The sequence below is a fragment of the Anolis carolinensis genome, chromosome 3, assembly GCF_035594765.1.
Source record: "Anolis carolinensis isolate JA03-04 chromosome 3, rAnoCar3.1.pri, whole genome shotgun sequence".
Classification (NCBI taxonomy): domain Eukaryota; kingdom Metazoa; phylum Chordata; class Lepidosauria; order Squamata; family Dactyloidae; genus Anolis; species Anolis carolinensis.
Window position 1 is genome coordinate 35,312,860 of NC_085843.1, and position 22,222 is coordinate 35,335,081.

The 22,222-nt window shown below is 35.6% G+C and overlaps 1 protein-coding gene across 4 annotated transcripts in view; it reads right to left on the minus strand.

Moving 5' to 3' along the window:
* dclk1 (doublecortin like kinase 1) overlaps positions 1-22,222 on the minus strand; it is a 268,527-nt gene that overhangs the window by 15,273 nt on the left and 231,032 nt on the right. For all 4 annotated transcript variants that reach the window (XM_062974717.1, XM_062974719.1, XM_062974718.1 and 1 more), the window contains 6 exons: positions 18,883-19,029; positions 13,695-13,828; positions 12,764-12,841; positions 12,231-12,327; positions 9,577-9,657; positions 6,638-6,751 (listed from right to left, as the gene is read on the minus strand). In XM_062974717.1, the coding sequence (XP_062830787.1) occupies positions 6,638-6,751; positions 9,577-9,657; positions 12,231-12,327; positions 12,764-12,841; positions 13,695-13,828; positions 18,883-19,029 (651 nt within the window). The remainder of the gene's footprint in view (positions 1-6,637; positions 6,752-9,576; positions 9,658-12,230; positions 12,328-12,763; positions 12,842-13,694; positions 13,829-18,882; positions 19,030-22,222) is intronic.

The following is a 22,222-nucleotide window of genomic DNA, read 5'->3' on the forward strand; positions in this document are numbered from 1 at the left end:
TGAACAACTTCAGAAGTTGCTTGATAGTCAAAATTAATGTTTTGCATCCTGACAATGCTGCTTGCTTATCTTTTTCTGCACAATATTCAAGACTGTGTAAGGCTGTTTAATGACTGTTTTATTGATGCTGGTGTTTTTATTGTTGGGATATTTGTTTTATTGTTTTGTTGTTGTTATTATATTGTTGTATCGGGCAAGGCCCCATGTAAGCCGCCCCGAGTCCCTTCGGGGAGATGGGGCGGGGTATAAAAATAAAGTTATTATTATAAGGAAGAAGTATGTGGGCAGAAGGGGATTTCTTGAGCACCTGTAATTTAAAGCAGCCTCTTGGGGACAGGAAAGGAAAGCTCCACTCACTGCCTCAGAGATCCCCTCTTCTCCAGCTCATTTCATTCAACTGTGTTCCTAACCCTCTGGAATAATCTTAATGGGGCTCAAGGGGTGACCATAGAGAGGAACAAACTCTATTGTCAATGTGGTTGTAAATGCCTAAATCCTGATTCCTGAGATACTTCGATTTTTATTGAAACAAAAAACCACAAGCTTTAACAAGTAAGTTGATCACTGTTAATTGATGGGTATTTAATTAGTGAGGGTCAATTTGAATTGATGATTTTCAGTTAAGGTGACGTGTGCTCCCTTTTTAAAAAGTAGACCTTGGTTCTGGCACTATAGAATCAGAATGAAATATTAAAGATGAACTTTCCTTCTGAGATTCTCAAATGACATTTTAATTGCATAGATAATGAATAAAGTAAAAAGCAAATGATTAATCGACAAAAAGAAATCCCGGCTGACAATATACTTTCATTAAGTTTCCTGTCATTTATATAATTGTACTACTATTGAATGTATTTAGAGTTAATGTATTTTCAAATGTAGTTTCAAATGGAAGAATCCCCGTATTAGGGCTTTGGACCTTTTGATATTTTTGATAGCCATTTCTTGCACAATGTTCTCCATCCCTTGGAACACTTTGTTATTGTTACATAACTTCAAGTCATTTCTAACTCATGGAGATCCTAATTGGAGTTTTCTCAGCAAGACTCTTTCAGAGGAGATTTTCCACTGCCTTCCTCTCAAGGTGGGAGAGCATGACCTGCCAACATCCCCCAGAGTCCTAGTCCAACACTTCCATGATTACACCATGTTAGCTCTTTTATTTACAGTGCATTACAGGCAGATCAAATCTGTCTTGTGCTCAAGATTTCTTGTGATGCAGATGCTGCTAAGCTCAAATACTGAGCCTCTTTGAGTCTTATTTAAGAGAGGAAAGTGGTGTGGTAATAATTATTATTATGATGGAACTGCATGAAGGGGTGAGGCGAGGCTCTTAAGATGAGGTTTAATTTTGCTAGTAAGCCTTAGAAAGCAATGTTTGTACACGCAATCCCAAATGAATCCTGCTCAATTCAATAAGGATCTCTGTCTCAGTCAAATTGTGAGTTTTGCTTGGACTTCTGAAGACCACTTAGCTATTCTTCTTATGCTTCTTATTATTTTATTTGGTGTTGCTAAGAAAACATTTAAATGAATATCCTGCCTTCAGTTTAATCGAATCTGACTACAAATAGAAAAACCATTCAAATAAAATTGGAGGCCAACAGTTTTTTACTATATTTTTATCAACTACATTTTGAAATTATATTTATGTCTTCTACATCACAATGACATGGTTTTGAGGGGCTTTGGATTATTTATTATTATTATTATTATTATTATTATTATTATTATTATTACTACTACTATTTCTCACATTATATCCCGCCCTTCTCACCCGAAGGGACTCAGGGCAGCTTACAACAGTGGCAATAATTAGATGCCCATACAAATCTACTTCCTCAGCTATACTAAGGATCTCACATAATCTAAACAAAATTAGCCTTTTCTTTAAAAACGACACACGGCAGTGCCTCCACACACATGACATCACACTTTTAACATTCATAAAACAAACACAAATTGAACAATGCTGGACTGGGTATGTTGAATTTATCACTTTATCACTTTTTTTTAAAGGGCTCATTTATTTTTATTAATTTTAAAACAGAAAAGTGTTTTCAGTCAAATGTATATAGTGATGGCACTTAACTACAATTATTTCAATACATCTGTTTTCAGTTAAGCCATAATTGTCAACTCTCCTCTTTAATGACTGGCAACCCTACTAGCAGCGAGACTAATAGTTTGAAGCATTCAGACAAAAGAGCAACAAATTGATAGAGTCCATTTATAGACCTGAAGCAATTATTTGTATTTTAAAAACTTTTATCAGGCTGTATGGTGTAAGATTGGAAATTAGAATTTGTTGGCACTACTCTTTTATTTGTTTAAAATCACAACTACTACAACCCCCAAGAAGAAAATTAAAAGGTACTCTTACACTTCACAAGAATTTACTATTAGAATGGAATGGCTTTAAACGTATCATATAAAATCTATAGTTTCCTCCAAATCTGATAAGTTCCATTTGACAATATATTTTCCAATAAAACTTTCAATATGACAAGTAATACTTATTGCTTATTTGTACAAATAGCATATGAAGTTCCTAAACACTAACATTAATGAATTGGTATCAATCTGTTTTTCCTTGAAATGATTCAAACTGTCATATGGGATAAGTGATGCAGGACTATAGTATCAACACATGAAAGTACACACCCATGGTTCCCTAATATTATCTTTTGGGAGTTTTTCAGGAATGAAATTTCTCTGTCTCCCCAGTCTAATAATTCACTGAGCACAAAGGACCTTCACAGCACTATATAGAATGTAATCCTACCAAACCCCAGAGCACTGCTTCTTAAGGATTCTGAGCAACACCTAGACATTTATATGAATCTTTTAGCAGCGATTTGCCATGTTTACAATAGACTCTGCAGAAAATGCTGCAGCTGTACTCCACAAAAAGGAAAATAATCTTGCTTAGAAAGCTTTGCAAATGTTGATTTATTATCAGTATTTTTTTTATTTTTATACCTATATACTAGGGGTTACATAAACATTTCTCAGGCGGAAAAGGGGTCACAAGTGGAAAAAGTTGAGGAAGTCCTGCCCTAGAGTTATACCACTGATTTTAATGGAAGAGTCGGCTTTGTACATAAAGGCAGAAGTGAACAAAATTGTAGTCTTCATTGAAAGGAAAGAAGAAACCTTTGTGAATAGGGGACTTCTGAGGGCGCATATTGCAGCAGTTGTAATATGTATGAGGGATTTTTCTTTCAAGCTCGATGAGCATGCAGGGCATTGCCCATCACAAAATTCGTGGCAACAGGGATTTTTTCAGATCAGAAGAAGGTCTGTGTAGCTAAGCACCCTGCAGTGACTAGCGCAATACAAAGCCTGCTAGCTGGTTCTAAAAACAATTGACTCTGGTCCTGGTCATTGTTTGTTTTATATTCAAATACTTCTAAACAAGGAAATTTTGTATAATTATTCATCTAATCAATGTGTTTTTTTAAAGAAATTTGTCTAATTACTTTTTCATAAATCATTTAAGTCAATGGCATGTCTTGGAAGCTTGGTACACCCTTCTTTAAAGTTCACATGGATACTCAGTACAATCCACTAAATTTAATTTTTGATTCAGCAAGAGCAGGGCCTTTTAAAGTTACAGGGATTATGTTAGCTTTGACTAAAAAATTGACATTTGTTTCAATAGTCCAGTTAGTTTAGCTGGGAATAAGACTTAATTAATGGGCTTAAATTCAATGGCTCACTTTGTGTATGTTTGATAAATACAACAACACACATAACTTCTCAACACTTGAATGGACATCGAACACCTGCTCACAAGACATGTACATGACATTTCAACAAATATGAAGCCATTAACATTCAGGATATTTAATTAAACTATGAATAACAGTCTATCTTTAAATCAACTATGCCTGGCATTGCATTTTAATTTAATCAGCTGGTGTTACTAAAGCTAGATTTTAAATGCAATCCTGAACCCAGTTTCCTGAAAGTAATATATATATATGATTGCATTGTTAATCAGTTTTCAAAGGTGGGCTTGATTTTATTGATCCTAAAATTTTGCTACAGAGATTGTATGCTATAAAGTTTATGTAAGGAATGAATTTATTAGAATTTTTAGCCTATTATATAATACATATGGCAGAACATGAAAATTAGAAATTTAGATGAAGCTCTGGCGCTTCCGTTCAAAATCACAACAAATCAGATCCATGGAATACTAGCAGAATAGTGCAAAGCTCCAGTACCAAACAGACAGGGTGCCAATACTCAGTAGATAATAATATAGTGCTAAACCCAGTGTTTCTTTTTATGTCATGTTCGTTTCTCAGTGCAATGTTTTTTATCAAGTAAAATATTAAAACTAGTAAAAGCAATCAACTTTCATTGCAATTGGTGCAAATCAGTTTTTTTTAAAGTAAAGAAAACAAAACAGAATCAAGGAGGCAAGGAATGGGTGCATAAAGGGATAGGCAAAGCATTTTTGAAGAGTGACTTTTTTGGTCTTAAAAAAAGCTATGAAATCCCTGATATAACAGAAGACCCTGAAGTAGTACTTCTCATGGACAAGCGTGCTGGCAGCCCAATTGAAAAGATTTTCAGATGGGCAGTTGAGAACATACCTGACATTTTGTATGAAGAATGCGTACAATGGGATGTTTGGATTGTGGGAGAGCTAACCGCTGCATTTGTTGCTTAAAAATATGAAAATAAAAACAATGCTGGCTGTATGTTAGTTGATGATATTAAAAGGAAAAAAAAGAAAAGACCAAACCTAAGAAAAGCATGAGGGAAAGACTGTTTCCATATTGGAACAGGGCTTTTTTTCACTGCTAAAGAAATAAAATATGAAAGAGATGGAAAGGGCACAGCTTGAAATGGGAAGCATTTGCAGTACTGGATAACTCTGGATCTAGCATCTACACCAGGCAAGGGCAAACTTTGTTGTTTTGGACTTCATCTCCCACAATTGGGGCCTGAAGTTTGCCCATGTCTGATCTAGACAGAAAGACTGTGCCAACTCAGCTGAATTTACTCACTTGAAAACTGTCCCTGAAAAGCATCAACGTGAGCAAATACCATCAAAAGCGTACACTTATGGCCACAACACCCAGAGCCTATCATGGTTCAGGGCAAGCACCAATTGCTCAGATATGGCCAATGTTCAATGCAGCACTCCAGTGAATCTCTCTGGAGCACAGTTAATATAGGCATATTTATACATAATGGTTTTCAACACAGGCAAACATGAAGAAAGGAGAAGATATTAACATTTAAGAAAAAGGATCACTCAGTGATACTAATTAGTAAAAAAACAGGAATCTTCATTTATATGTATGCTATCTTGCCAGAAAAAGAGGGGAAAGGGAGGCCGAGTATATTGCCATCTGGGTTAATATATGAAAGGGAAATTTTAACATGAGCTTCCAAAAATGTGCTATTCTGAAGATGCAGCTTGCTGCCAGGTCTGTATAGAACTCACTTTCAATTTCAGGCCAGTTTAAAATTTCTGCTTGGAGAAAAGCAGCCAAGTTAGGCATAGAAATTGAATAAAATCTATAGAATGTAAAGGGGGGTATTTCTTTCAGTGCTGGCAAGCCATCACATACTCCTTTGCTGGGCTTAAAAGGAGTCTATTAAATTTTTTACTGTTTATTGTAAATTTGGAACAAGACACCACACCCAAAAACACTCCAGGATGGTTAAGTGTTAGGAATACCAATATTCCTTAAAAAGCTGGCCGTGTGATTACTAATAATACACAGAGAATGCTGAAGAAGCATGATCTTTTGAAATATTTGAAGTAATGTATATGTTACCCAATCCTGAAACATGCTAGTAGTTACAGCTGGTGTGGCTGCAACTGCTACACCAGAAGTGATTTTTTTCCAGTTTTTTCCTTAGCATCACTTTCTAGCATTTTGATAGGCAGAGAATAGCTGCAACATGTGGATTCCAAGATCATTTTTGGAGCTCCACAGACTACCTGAACCTTCAGGGGAAAAAATTGTTTTTTGTTTCAACCCCCAAAATGGACAATGGAAGCTCACCTCTGTTGAACATGGGTATGATTGTCCATGTGTTTCTTGTTTAAATATAAACAGGCCAAGGAATGCAAAAAACAAAACAAAAAAAAACCCTCCCAGTGCAGTGTAATTGCCAAAGGTGAAACAATTTTGTTTTCCTTTTAAAATTTTGGTGGGGTGAAAATGGTCTATGTGGTTACCCAGAGATCCTCAAGTAGACTGATATGACTCCAATCCTTGGCAGTTGTCTCTGTTGTATACTTTTGCTCTTACTATCAATTTGGGATGTTTTGTTGTTGTTTTGTTTACTTGTTACAGGTCCAAATTAGTTACTCTGTAACGAAGTGGCCACAAACCACAGTGTCTCATCATTGAATATATAGTGGACCTTTTCCTCGAAGAACTGATTTGCAAGAAGATGAAGAACTTTCAATCCCACTAGGCTAATGGCATGACTCTCATGATGAAGCAATAAAACAGAAGAACAGTGACAGGATAAAAGAAGTTTTTTTCTTATCTCCTTAAAACTGAATCTATCTGTTGAGTACTGGGCAGCACCTTCTCAATACAGGCCAGCATATGACAAACACTGGGGGAAAAATCAACATTGTATGGCAGATGCTTACTGCTATAACAGAAACTCCAGCGGCTGTGCTGTTCGGCTTGGGGCCTGTGTTGAAATGCTTTTTAATCTTCCCAGCTACTGACAACTGATGCTCATTCTCTGGAAGGCCATCGTCCTGCAAAGCAAAACCAAACAATTATAGATTATTTTCTACAAGAAGCTAAATAAATAATAATTCCAGATGCTTCTTTCCAAATCGCATAATACAACTTGGGATAATCTGTTCAATCTATTTTCTGATTATGGAACTTCAAGACAACTGGATATTTAACATGAATTGATGTACCCTGAAATGACTAAACTATTAGGATTGCAAGTTCAACTTTCATATGTATTAAGTAATTGTGTCTTAGCTTCCTCGTTCTGCTATAAATTCCCTAAGATGAATTTCAAAAGTAAGCACAAATTGTTATTCCCCTCCCAAGACATGGTAAAATCAACTAATTAGGAACTTTCATATTATTCAGACACTCTATTAGAATCCCAATACATGGATGACAGTACGGTGCTTCATCATGTTACTAATTACATGTAACATGGAATTACATGTAAAAAGGAAACTCTGGATTTCCTTTGATCGATTTATTTGTTGTTGTTGTTGTCATTTGTTGTCAGAGTGTGTGTGTGTATATATATATATATATATATATATATATATATATATATATATATATATATCCCTCTCTTTCCATTGTAAAGAACACTGATTCATCTTTTGTGACTACTGACAACTTTTCACAATGCTGCATTGCACTGATTCCATTGTGGTGCAAGGAAATCTTATTAAGCAACAACTGATATCCTTGGCAAGTGACAACAACTAACATTCTGACATTAAATGTTTGCAATGGTATTTAAATCCTGGAGTAACATTCCGTTTTATAATTCTGAAGCAATTTGAAGAAGTTTCTGTCAGGGATATTGAAAATTAACAGTGTATTTTTAATTACAAAAATGATGTACAGGCACTGAAAGAGTTTTTGTGTATGTCAGGAGTGGCTTCAGAAACTGCAAGTTGCTTCTGGTGTGAGGGAATTGGCTGCCTGCAAGGGTCAGCAGATGAGAGAAGCCCAGCGTGTAAGCAGAGAAGCCAAGATCAAAGAACGAAGGAGTTGCTGTGGTCAGTGTAAGCTGGTGATGTATGATTGTTTATAGCTGGAATCATTAACAAAAGAAGAGGATAAAGCCTTGAATGAATTAGGCGAAGATAAGGCATTGCATTTATGCCTAGTTAAGTTTGATAAACTTGTGTTAGAAGAAACCTTTTTGTGTAAATACTGCAATAGTGTTATTTTTGTAACAAGAAAAAGCCTCCAGTAGAAGTGAAAGACTGGCTTGTGTGTTTTTGTTCTTTTGGTCACTTTCTGGCTGCTCTGGGTTATGCTGCTGCGGGTAGACTATATTACAATTCTTTTACGGAAATGGTCTTTTGTTTGTAAGCCCGCTCGTCCAATAGTTTCTTCTTCACCATATTCCAAACAATTATGTTCTCCTTATGTGCTGCGCTGAACTAGATATTAAAATGTGCTTCCAGCAGCAAATAACAAGATCAAGATTCAAAAGTGTTCTCTGTTCCATAGGCATTTGTAACAGTTTTGTCAAAATGTGCCTATAGTTGTTACTAAGCCATTTTTGGTGCTAGCTATTAATATTTTCAAAATCCCCTGAACAAATTGGTATTTTAATAACTGACTCGAATGAATCTATTGAAAAAGGAGAAAGAATAAAACTATGCGCTTATTGGTTTAGAAATATGAGTGACTGACTCAAATACTTCAATGCAAGCCAAATTAATTTTCCACTCAATGAAACACTGTGGGGAAGAAAATCCTGGGTGCAACTTAAGGAGTGAAATGAAGTTATTATGGAAAAGCCCAAAGCTTTGCTGCAGTTGACACAATAATGTCAGGAATTTGAGACTAAGTTGTGCTTTGGAAGCATGTCAGTGCCATGAGTATGTGCTTTCAATAAGTGTAACTCAGAAATTGGTCATCATACCAGGACTTCAAAAAGAGAGAGAGAGTTTTCTAATCACTGGTGGCCAACACACATTTTGTTGCCTTAATGTTTGACCTGTTTTTACATATATTTGACCTGAGGATTCCAAACATGACACCCGTTTCCCCCTATCAGCTCTCACTTTTGAGATACAGAATATATGGCAACATATGGCATCTACCATTCTTTTCTTGTTGGGCTGTGTAAATGGGTGTTTTACATAGTTCTTTGGACGATGATTCTCAGAATAGATGAGCAAGTAAGGCCACTGAGACCCTGAGTCCTCAGTTTCAATTGTCAGTGTTTCAGTGGGTCTACTTTAATTGTAGCAAGCACTTGGATTTAGGCCTGAGAATTGTAATTTAGAAAGTCACTTTGCATCAATATTTATTTCATTGCCAAATGAGCCACAGAAAGGACAAAAAGTAAGACTAAGTTTTTTAGGATGTAGAGTTAAACATCTGCTTTTGGCTTCCAGTATTTTTTTTAGTAATGAGCCAGCACTATCATCAGGTTGCTTGAAATTGAAACTAAAATATAAACATATGCTTTGATCTCTTCTTTGTCAATAAATCTACTTTAATTTTGTTGGCTCCCTATTGCTGGTGCAGGTAAAGTGCTTAATAGATATTTATAAACTCATGTCAGAACTTAATATGTAATGGAGAAAAGTATCTGGTAATTCCTCGGGGAAAAGTCTGTATTTTGGCACTTTGCAACGCTCCAGGAAGCTAGTTATACATTCCAAAGACACAACATATTGTTTTCTGTCATCTTTCCTTTTTCAGAACACAAAGTAGAGAAAAATATTATTGGAATTATTTACTTGTGATATATTTAAATATTTCCTGTTTCCAAACCAACATGTTTAAAAAAACTTTTTCAAAATGAATAGAACATAACAAGGCCAAAATGAAACCAGGAGTTCTAACATGTACTTACATTAACCCATGGGTGTTCAAGGACTTGCAAAGCAGAAAATCGTTGTTCTATATCTACCTGAAGCATCATAGTAATAAGCTCCTGTGGAATGAAAGTTAGGTGCAATTAGTGTCATACAAAGTGAAACTTTTTGTGAAAACCTTGCCTGTAGCTGAATAAATGAATTAAATATACTGCTTAATATGTTGCAAAATAACTTAAATTCTGGAAGTTCTAATTCTACACTTTAGCTCATAAATTAATAACTGACGTATTTTGCTGGAGGAAAAAATTCTTAATAATGCGAGGAACATAATCTTCCAGTTTGTAAAATGTTTTGTTTTTCTTTCTATATACTGTACTAACATTAAAATGTAGCTTTTTGTTTCTCAGATTCTTTACAAAGAGATTTTTAAAAGACTTAGCCTATGTTTTTAGATTTAGCCTCTTAGAGCTATGCACTCAATATATTCTCTGTCATCTCTGTGCTTTAAACGGAGGGAAAATTAGCCATACAACTAAGAACACATCTTTGGCAATACAATACTAGTAAGGAGATGTTATATATAACTTCTAAATTATCGTTAAATCAATTAAGCATGGTTGAACATGTTTTATAACAATATATTACTTGCAGTTGGCCTTTAAAAAAGACCATTTATAGATAAAACACAGACACTGCTCGTTGATTTCACAAGGCCACATGCCAAGGATTCACTATATATACATATTGAATGTTTTGTTTTTACAGACTTGTCAATTCCAACAAGTGTGTGTCTATGAGCCTTCAAATTGCCTGGTTCAATATCTACTCAATTTATATATTCAAACATAGTTCCATGCTGCATTCAGAGAAATGGGAGAGCAAGTAATTCTAGAGTAAGTATCTATGTGGCTTGCCTTCATATTGCTATTTTAGTGTCCAAATCTCCTTTCACATGACAGTCATATTCTGTACGATCACGGAGGAGGTAAAAAGATTCCAAGTCGGGGATGTGTTTGTATGAATGGGACAGTTACACGCATCTGTTAGAAACAACGTGCAGTGTTTACTGTGGACTCTGCCATAAATGCTTCAGCTGTATTTCATGAAAAGGAAAATCAGCCTGTTTAGCAAGCCTTGCAAATGCTGATTCACTATCAGCAAATGTTTAATTTGTATACCTATTTTATACTTTTATTTATCTGGGGTTGCAAAAAAGAATTCTCCGGTGGAAAGAAGTTGCGATTGGAAAAGGTTTAAGAAGCCCTGCCTATAGTGTATGGTTGTTCAACTATTATAATCACTGCTACATAGTATACAGTTACTAAAATGTGGTGACTTTTGTGGTGACTGTCTTGGATGCAAGAGGGTGGCAGAGACCCACAGAGCACTTCAGACTAGTAGGGCAATGTCTACTTTCTTCTGTGTTGCAACTTTGCCTTTTGGTAAGGTCCACTTGCAGAGCTGGCAAAACCATAAAATGGTGCAGGGCAACTATATGTGGCCCATAGGCCATACATTCCCCACCCATGTCTTGGAGTTTTGAACCTATCTAAGTAAATAACCAATCCCTTGAAATTGATGGCTGTTACTTGCTATCAAGTCTATTTCAACTAATGACAGCTCTAAAAAGGAGAGCCCTGAAAGGCTTAATGGAACTATGGCTTCCTTGATGGTGTCAATTCATCTGTAATTCAGTTTCCACTTTACTATGAATTATTCTTTTCCAATGAGCCACCTTTTTCATGCTACTTTCAGAGTCCCCTTTGGGGAGATAAAGTGGATTATAAATAATAATAATAATAATAATAATAATAATAATAATAATAATAATGGCCTCCATTTAGTAATTTTGGTTTCTGGTGAAAGCTCAAGCTTGTTTAAAATGCCTGTTGTAAATTCATTATGTATTCTTAGCTTATGAAATGAATACAAAGTGCTATTGGCACTAGTTAAGTCTTGTGGACCTTGTTATTATACAGGATGTTCCAAAATTTAAAGGATGTCTTTAACAGTGAATGGTATTTGAAGGCTAAATAAATACCCCAATGTATTTTTGGCTAAATATTTGGCTAAATTACCTTGCCAAAATTAGGGTGCACCTTAGATTATCATAATACAGCTCTTATTTAAGGGACATTGTCTCTAATTGAATGGCCATAGTTCAATGCTGTGGGATCCTGGTATCTGTAGTTCAGTGAGGCATTGGCATTATTTGGTAGCGAAAGCTCAAAACTTTGTCAAACTATAGTCCCCACGAGTCCATAGCATTGAACCAAGGCAGTTAAAGTGAATTAATTCTACAGCATAGATAATTCTACACCAAGGTTTTCTTTTCCATGGCTGGAAGATTTGATGTTCTAACACTCTTGTTTTTCAGGAAGATATTCTAAGAATGCAGCAAATATAGTGGCCAAATTACAAAGAGGACCCTTTTGGCTGCTGCACATTACATTTGTCAGTGGTTCTCAACCTGTGGGTCTCCAGATGTTTTGGCCTTCAACTCCCAGAAATCCTAACATCTAGTAAACTGCCTGGGATTTCTGGGAGTTGTAGGCCAAAATACTTGGGGACCCACAGGTTGAGAACCACTGTTGTATATCAAAACATCTGTGCATGGTCAGATAAGGTCTATGAATAGACATCTGACAAAATAAGAACGCACGAAGGAGCCCAAACTTTACACACATACCTTTGCAGAGTCGGAAACATTATCCCAGTAAGGAGATGGAAAGTCTACTTGTCCCATCAAAATCTGATCAAAAAGTACTTCCTGGTCTTCTCCACTTCTAAACCGCAAGGAAAAAAACCAACAAAAAATTAAAGCAAAGCAAGTACATGGAATAACAAGATTGTGCAGCTTAGGTCAAATGCCTGAAAAGCTATTTTCCCATCATCAGCAATGAAGTACACTTTATCTTGCCCAGCTGAGATACAATATGAGAAATCATCTCCCTCCAGCTACCAGGTATCTTCTATGTGGTCACTGAAGAGAGAAGAAGCCCTTCTGTTCTACTTTCAGCAACCCAAAAGAATTGCAAAACAAGATGATGTTGCCGTATTATCCTTTACTATAGATTTCTTTAATTAAAATACTGTGTTGCAAATATTCAAAGAAACTTGTTGTGCAACTATTATTATATACCTAAAGGGGGGGATGCATATGGGCTACCAGTATGACATAGTTCCTTTTAAAAGAGATAAATACTATATCATAATCCATACCCACGAAATGGAGGAAAACCACATAGCAGGATGTAAGTAATCACACCAGCGGCCCAGATGTCCACTTTCAAGCCATATCTAGAAAGGATAAGAGATTAAGTTTAGCAATATCAAAAACGTATGATCCATTCAGATTCAAACCAAAGGAAAAATGGTATGATGGCAAGACTGTCATGAAATTAAATGACCTCATCTACATAAAAGATATATTTTATCATATTTTTATAATAGTAGGAAGAAATCTGCAAAAAATTAGAAGCGCATGAGTTAAATCTAAGAAAGAAATATTCCAGTGTAACCCAAGTTGTGCCTGAATGGATATCTACTATTCATAAGGAGGACTGAAGTGCCCAAAGGCTCCAGATGGTCTTCATTTCATACGACTATGTGAAGTAGAATAGAAGATGAAGAAAGAGATACAGTTGAGTCTCACTTATCCAACATTTGCTTATCCAACATTCTAGATTATCCAACACAATCTGCCTTTTAGTAGTCAATGTTTTTGTAGTCAATGTTTTCAATACATTGTGATATTTTGGTGCTAAATTTGTAAATACAGTAATTACTGCATAGCATTACTGCACATTGAACTACTTTTTCTGTCAAATTTGTTGTATAACATGATGTTTTGGTGCTTAATTTGTAAAATCATAACCTAATTTGATGTTTAATAGGCTTTTCCTTAATCCCTCCTTATTATCCAACATATTTGCTTATCCAACGTTCTGCCGGCCCGTTTATGTTGGATAAGTGAGACTCTACTGTATAATGAATAGCAGGCAATTAGAACTAATGCCACTTGAGAAACACTGTATGTTTAATTGTTGCTGCTATCCTAATTTGGGATGGCCCTTTTCAAATCTCATTTTTTAACTACTGATACATTTCATTTATCATATGAAAGTGATCCAATGCTACCAAATTGGCTCACCCAGTTTCTGCAATGATTTCTGGAGCTACATAAGTAGGAGTCCCACAGACAGTGTAAAGAGGTCCATCAACTATGGTAGCCAATCCAAAATCTCCCAGCTTCAGAGACTTGCTTCCATCTTGGTGTTCATAAACCTGAACAAATAAATGTATACATTAGTGCTTCATTTATGACAGGACTGTCTTATACCTATAGTCAACATTTTATTCTATCATGGTTTGAAGCTGTGCATTCTCTGAGTCACAAGCCAGGAAGGAGCTGGTGAATTTGAACTAAGCTTTAACTTAATGAAGATGAAATTGTAGCAATGATATTTAGAAAGAATGGCTATGCTTAGATCCAACTGTTGGTTCCAACTACTGTAGAGCCACCGAGTCAATAGAATTTGTTAACATACTGACATGTCATTTAACCATTTATTAAGAACTGGATTTCAAGCTGATGTTCTCAAAATATTATAGAGAATTGCTATGTTCAAAATCCATTTGGATGGCATAGTTCTTCATGTACCGTACCACACATCTTCATTCTTTCCTTCTCATTAACACATTCAATAAACAAAAGCCAAGGCAAACCACAGCATTCCAGACCATGGGACCAGCTACCAAAAAGGTTTTCTTTCATTTTTCATTACACTGAGAGTAATGTGACTAAATGAATGGCCTTCTCTGAAGATCTTAAACTTCTGGCAGACTTGAAGGGGAAAATACAATATTTCACACAAATTGATTTAAGCTGTCATGGCCAGCATGATGGCAGATGTCTGAAAGTAGAAACCTGTACACCGAATTAGGCTCAACAATGTGCCCTCTGTAACTGTATTTGGTTTTGTACAATCAGTTATGACATAATTCCTGGAAACTGGAGATGTGGGGGATGCAACACATTTTTCCCCAGAAGGTAATAATAGGTTGCCTTAGTGTTGCCATATCTTGCCATAAGTCATAAATTACTTGAAGACACACAACAAAAGTTGTCTTGACTCTTGAAATAGGAAAAAGAGGATAAAAATAAGAGATCAAAATTAAGGTAATTCCAGCTTTGTCATAATTTTGGCTAGGTCTCTCTCCCCCCCCCCCCCCCCCCAAATTCACTCCATGATTGGAGGCACCTCATAAATGGAGACCTGCTCTTGGCAGGGTGTTGGATACGATGCCGTAAGGCACTTCAGATTCAATTATTTCATAGTTTTATGACCACTGACAGCACAGGAGAATATATGAGATCTGACCTGATTAACAAATTCCCCTGGGTGTCTCATTTCTTTCCAGGACACTTTTTTCTCATTAAATTGTGAGGTGGGCAGCCACCAAAATCTGTGGTAAGTATCAATATATATGAAATAAAGTTTTTTTTATTTGCTTACTATATACATTAAAAACGTTTTCCCTTCAGAAAACATTTGTATTCAGTGACGTATTTTACCCGCTTCCACTTCAGCTGTCTTTCAGTGATTTCATATAGTTGGAACTTGTTCTCAGACAGGGTCAACAATCTAAAGTTTTCAACATGCAGGCTTTGGCAGGACTCAAACATGTATGGAGAGGGAACAAGGATACTTAAAATTGTAATTGCAGAATTATTAAAAATAATGGCCTGTTAGATACGTCTGCTTTATGAAACTGGGAGAAAAATTCACTGATTCGGAAGTCATAAATGATATTGAACCACATTTTAAAATTAGGAGGCATTTTGAAGATGGTCTGATGGGACCATACCAAACTGAGTCGGAGCTCTGCAACCAAGCAGTATGCTCACATTTCTTAATAAATGGCCCAAGATACTGCATTTTTAAACAATATATCTGTGTTTTCCTGATGTAGGCCGGACAGAAGAGGTGAGGAATAACTGCTGAGCAAAAGTGTTTGGAAAATTAGAAACGTAATATGAATTGCTTTATGGAATAGAGTACTAGCTTAAAAGAACACATTCTCCCTTCCAGATTTTTATCTTTGACCTCTGAAAAGTTCATTTTCTCAAAAACAAAACAATGCTTCACTTCCTTTCTGTAAACAAACAAACAAACATCACAATCACTTTATCGCTGTCTCCTAAATAGTAAGATTAAAGGATTAAAAAATAATGTTCCAATGTGATGTAGTAATATTTTAATTGTCCTCCCTGCCAAGAACAAAGAATGTAGAGGAACATTTAAAGCTCATATGACTTGGAAAGTATGCTCTTTATAAGTTCCATTTTCCTTTAAGCCCTGAAGAGCAATTACAGAGATGTGGATTAGTGCAAATTACCTACTATGTAGTGCTTTCACTGTTTTAACTAAGCAATAAAACTGTGTAATTGTACAACACTAATTGAATCCAGCCACTCATAATTGTGTGCTGCCATATGTATCCTATTACTCTAAAGACTGTCCATATTTTCTAAGCTGCTCTTGAGAGCGCTGCAGATGGCAACAGTCAGGGAAGTTGTTCTCCTGGGCTTATTATATGGCTATAAAGCTATCCCATGATTTGACAAAACAATCATGTTAAATAGGTGCAATTATGAAAAAATGCTCCAATTAAAATAGGAAAGGCATGTCTTGCAGATACCAGATGAAGTGAATAGAGATGTGAAATATTACAGCCCTTTCTGTATGCCCACATCTCACATGATTTAAGGTCTTTTAAGTTGGGTTGCTAAAATGGTAAACTGCCCAGTTGATTAATAGCATACGCATTGGAATTTGATAGTAATACCATGTGGAATAAATCAGCAAAAGAGACTGACCAAGGTGACTAGACAAAATAGTTTAAGCAGAATTTAGTAATCCCTTTACACCAATTCATGTCAACCTTTGCCTCCATCCAGGTCAAAATTATCCACATTCTGAGTGTTTCAGATTATTTGGGGAATGCTTAGCTGTGGAAGTTAAAAGCAAGGGTTATTTTTATTTACTTTAAAACATATTTTCATAGGGACTGTCAATTTCAGAGAGAACATACAAAGTTAAATAATCTTTCTTTGATAGCCACATAACTTTTTATCAAGTGCTTACATATTTTTCTGTGCTTTCAAATGGAAGAAATAATGTGCATAAAGAAGTCCTTTGTGTGATATTGATTTAATAGAAAACTGTGTGGGCTACCAGTCATTGTGTAATGTAGCAGGCAGGACTATTATATGTATTCTCGATCGCAAAAGAAGAATAAACAAAACTGATTTACAATTGCTAATGATAGGCCAAATAATTTGGTGTAAAAGAGGGAGAAAGATTCAAAGTGGGGGGGGCAGGAGGAGGATAATAATAATAATAATAATAATAATAATAATAATAATAATAATAATAATAATAAATAACTTTATTTTTATACCACACCTCCATCTTCCCAAAGGGACTGGGGTGGCTTACATGGGGCCAAGCCCAGGTAATTACAAATTAGAAAATTTGAAAGCAGCAGGAAGTTTACTGCTGCCAAATTCTAGGAAATGTTAAATACAAAAGTACTGTAAGTATTTGCTAATGGCACCAACTCTGACATTCTAAGAATCAGAAATTGATGAATCCTGATGCAATTGTTGTCTATATGTATGCAGTGGAAAACTAATATTAATACTTCCAGATAGCTAAATGTGTATTGATGAAAACAGAGCCATGCTGCTTGGTGTTATTCTGGGAACTGTAGACCAAACAAGTATTTTTCCTAAGCTCTGAGAGTTTTTATTTTTGAACATTAGGCTCATTTGTTGTCATTTGCCCTCAATTTCTGGCAAATCTACAAATAAGAGACCTCAAACAGGCCAATTTCCATACAAGAGCTAATTACTATTTCCATAATACCACCATTTGCAAATAACTACTTCCATACAGCCACAAGTTTAAGGATATCTAGCAGAGATCCTTTCCCATGCATACCTGGACATGCTGAGGATGAAACATGAGACCTACATCACGTTAAGCATACAATGTAATGCAACATCTTAAAAATCCAATGGGATTTTGGGCTGCATCATAAAGAATATAATGTCTAGAAGAGATATGATAGGACCACATAACTTGGCAAGAACTGCAAATGATTGAAAATGGGCCTGTAAGACATGCAGTGCTCATAACACCAAGAAATAAACAACAAGGAAACACAAGAATGAATCATAGAACTCAAGGATGTATTCATAATTTTTCAGAATGGCATTAGAAATTAGAAAAAATGTCTGAGACATTACTTCTTAACATTCATCTAAATTTTAAAACATTAATTTCTACTTTCCCCAAGAGGCACAGAAATACGCATACTATGGAAAAGGAAGTCACACCAAATAATCCTAAAGGGTTCTTTATCAAGAGAAATTTGAGCAATATGTTGGAAATTTAGATTTTATGATAGTCAAATTTTCCATTTTAAAGCTGAAATCTCCATATTGAAATAGTCTTTCCTTCTAGAAACTTTTTAAAGGGTTCCCTATCCTTCCTAAACTTCCTAAACTTTGAAGGGTCTTTTGACTGAAAGTATCCATAAAGAAAACATGAAAGGTTACTTGTCGTGTTTTAGGTGTAGTATAAGTTTAACAAATATGGCATTTAAAATGAAGGGCAAAGTCCTTTACCGAGGTAAACACTGCTGGATTCCGTTTCCTGGAAAGCATCAATGCTTTCCCGGGAAATGGAATTCAATAGTGCTAAAATCAAGATTTGGAAATCTAAAATTAAGAATTGGAAGTGCTTTACATTGCTTTATTATGCCATGTTTAATTTATTTTTAAATAAGAACTAATTACTTACTCAGAGGGAGATTTACTTTTATACTGTGAGGTGACAACATAAAAGGGCAGAAAAAATGATAAAGGTTATTTCATAATAACAGAGATAGTTAACATGCTATGAGTACTCTCGTGTTAAAAATGTTGAGATTTTGAGTATTTAAATGTATTTAAAATGTTCAACATCTAAAAATAAAATTACAAAAGATTTTAGACAAAATGTATTGGACTACATAATAGGATTCAGCAGCACAATTGTCCACAGTGCATATATTCAATTTGAACAAGATAGGATTAATCAGGTTGTATTGTACAGGTAATGCATAACTTTTATAAAAACTAGGTAGCTTAGGGCACGGAAATAATTTGGGATGAAAATTTTCACTTAGTCCACTATTTATGACACACATTTCAAATGTACTTGGGAAGCAAGTGCGTGATATAATGGCATCAACAGAAATCTCTACAATGTCTTGAGTGTTCTGCTTACCAGTAGATTCTCAGGCTTGATATCCCTATGGACAATGTTCAAGCTATGAAGGTATTTGATGGCACTGGCCAGATTGTAAAGCATCCCACTGGCATCACGCTCTGTGTATTTGTTTGTGGAGGTAATCGCATCAAAAAGGTCTCCCCCCTGAAACAAAGAAACCATCACAGATTAAGTTCACTCCTCTAAGAACAGAAAAGAAGGTTGTTGGAATGTCAGAAATGTCATTATGATGATCAGTGATGATCATATTTTAAAAAGAAAGGCTTAACATTTGTGGCAGATCACAATCTCTAACTATTCTTGAGATATAGCATTTCATACTGTAGGTGGAGAATGTTGAGCAAATGCTCAAGTCATGTACACACTGTGTGTGGGAAGCTTGAGTTCAGGATCAAAGGTGCCAGATCTTCCTTCTTTCTGGCACATTCAGGTGTTTGATAGACAACATTTACACACAGTCCATGATCAGTTATAAACTTTGCTCCTGTGGAGTGATTCATAATTATACAGTCAATTATAGAAAAAGACAAGTGGAAGCTACAACATTAAAAAAACGGAGAATACTTTTTGTCTAGGTTGCCAGTCAGCCATGCCCTCTTGCAGGGTATTTATTCTGTTTCCTGTATTGCCAGGTTTTCTGTCCCTGTCATAACTTCTCTCAGTTCCCCCAAAGGTAACATCCTACAGAAATATTCATTCCAAGTCATGACCCAAGGTAAGGCCAAAAAAAGGGGAAGGGGAATTAGCTGATGGAGAGAAGAATAATCCCTCCCCCCATGCTCCTATGCCGAAACTGAAAGTTATAGGGCATGTGTAGGTGAAGATTGGGAGAACAAAGTAGTCGCATATTGTCCTTTCTGCCACTTTCTGCAGCAGAAAAACTCTGATCTATTAACATGCTGATTTCAAGCCAGAGAGAAGCATACACTACCCTCGCTTTACCTGAGGAATAGATTCAAAGCATGAAAGTAACTATTTTGTTAATAATGATATTATATTTGTTTTATAATAGTAGTAGTAGTAGTAGTAGTAGTAGTAATTGTAAGTAGTCTGCCATAATCAAGTCATAACTAAAAATATTTGTAATATTTGTTACAACAATGGATAACTTCACTACATCAGTGGCCTGGCAGTAGCTTTAGTTACTTTTAGAGTTCCAGGGCATATGGTGTATGGCCTTGTTTCATTTCACAGGGCAGTGGCTATAGCATTAAATGAAGTTGTTAAAACCTAATTATATTAGTTGCTTTTGAATAATGGAAAAGTAAAGAGTTATATTATGCTTTAAAATCTGGAGATAGAATAGTAACTAAATATTTTGGGGGATCTTGGGATGGTACCCATAAAGAGATGCTCAATCTATAGAATATGAACTTGATTGAGGATATAATTTTGAGCAAAACCTTTTGGGCCAGACTGATTTGAATGTCATCTTCTAGGAAAACTGGTGAGAAGATCCATTATTTTAGGGGACCCTGGAAATTGAGGGACAACTACTAGAGGGATGGGGAGGAGGGATGTACTCTTTCTAAAATAAGTTTGCCCACAATAGGCTTTACAATAATTCACTAGGCTCAATTTATGCTAGTGAACAAACAGAAGGACGTGGTATCTGTGGGAAAAGTAAGGCAGAGAGGAAGTAATGTCAAGTGATGCTTTTAGGCAAACAGCTAAATGAGGGTAATTACAAAAATAATCCAAAGACTCTTTTCACGAAATGGATTTTTTTCTGGCCACTTCCAAATTTTTTTTGGTATAAACCTTTAATTTTTATAATTATTTACTTTATTTATACTACACCATTCTCCCATAGGGGATTCAAGATGGTTAACAATTTCATAATTAATTGCAGTGTGATTCCCTTTCCCCTAAACATTTGTTTTGAAGTACTCATAAAAATCTTTTAGCTTTGCTAGTTTCGCCACTTGAACAAAATGCTCAAAAATGAAAAAAATATTTTTAAAATATACACAGAGCTATTCACCATTCTCTATTGGATAAAGGGCTTAAATAGTTTACAGGGAATTTACTTGGACACAGTACAATTTAAAATTTTAGTCAGAGACTTGCCAATTTCTGTCATACTAAGTTACATAAAACTGTGCACACTATTGCTGAAGCACAATATTCAAGAAAATTGTGTAAATTTTATCATTTAATAATCTTATCACTCATGAACATAAAGTGTTGCAATCCAGAAGTACAGGAACCAATTATTTATTAACTAGTTTGCATGTGAAATCAAAATTAGATCCTGTAAGCAGGAAGAGGAAATCCCATAATAAATCAAGCTCATTAAAACAGCTAAAACAGTGCTAGTCTTGAATATACTCGAAGGCAGCTTGCCCGGAAACCTGTCCTTTTTCTTTCTACAAGTACAACTTGCAATGTATTTTTTATTTCTACTTGTGAAATGTTTTCCTCAAATCTGAGACCCTTTACTCAACAGCACCCAATATGCTTGCCATGATATGAGAACATGTTCGAAACAGTGGCCTATATCAAATTTGCTACTGCTGATTAATGCCAAATCGTATTAAGTCAAAAGTTGGTGCTCCACCACAATAAGCTTTTTTCCCTCTTGAATATCTTTCCAGTCTGGGAGCTTTAACTTAATTTAAATGTAGGTCTTCAAAAGCCAGTCCATAACAGATGGTTACTCAATTGTAAAGGGCATGCTGTGCAAAAAAGAGAGGATTCAACCAGCAGTTGTGAATTGATGATTCAGCACCCTTCAGCCATACTTGGCTACAGTAATTGAAAAATAACACATAGCTAAGTTTGTTCAGGGGAGGAGATGACCAAACTTGTTCTGAATAAAAATGTCAAGTACTTTAGAATAGCTCTCACAGCAAGGAGACTATGCAGTTGAGAAAATGTGAGTATCTTTGTAACTATGAAAAGTTGCCACATTTAAATCCAATTCCAAAAACGTAACTAAACAATTTTGCACAGTGAAGTGGAGTGTTTTCCAAATCTCGTTTTCCAGGTGTTTGGGATTTCAGCTCACAGGATTCCTGATCATTGGCCAAGGGAACTAGGACTTCTTGAGGTTAACGTCCAAAACATCTGGAGCACCAGAGTTTGGGAATCACTGGTGAAGGAGATTTGGAATCAAAACCTCAGAACTTGAATTTCTGCCATTTGTAACCTTGGGTGCAGGGGGTTGACTCTCTGCCACTAGATTTTTGGAGTTCTTGTTAGCATCATGGCCAAATGTTATCTCAATAATGCTATAGAATGGGTTAATTTACTAGTACTCGTTTTGGCATTAGCTTGGCAACTTCAGATTGGGGAAATATTTTTCTTTTATTTATTTTGCATCCTGTTTTCCTTC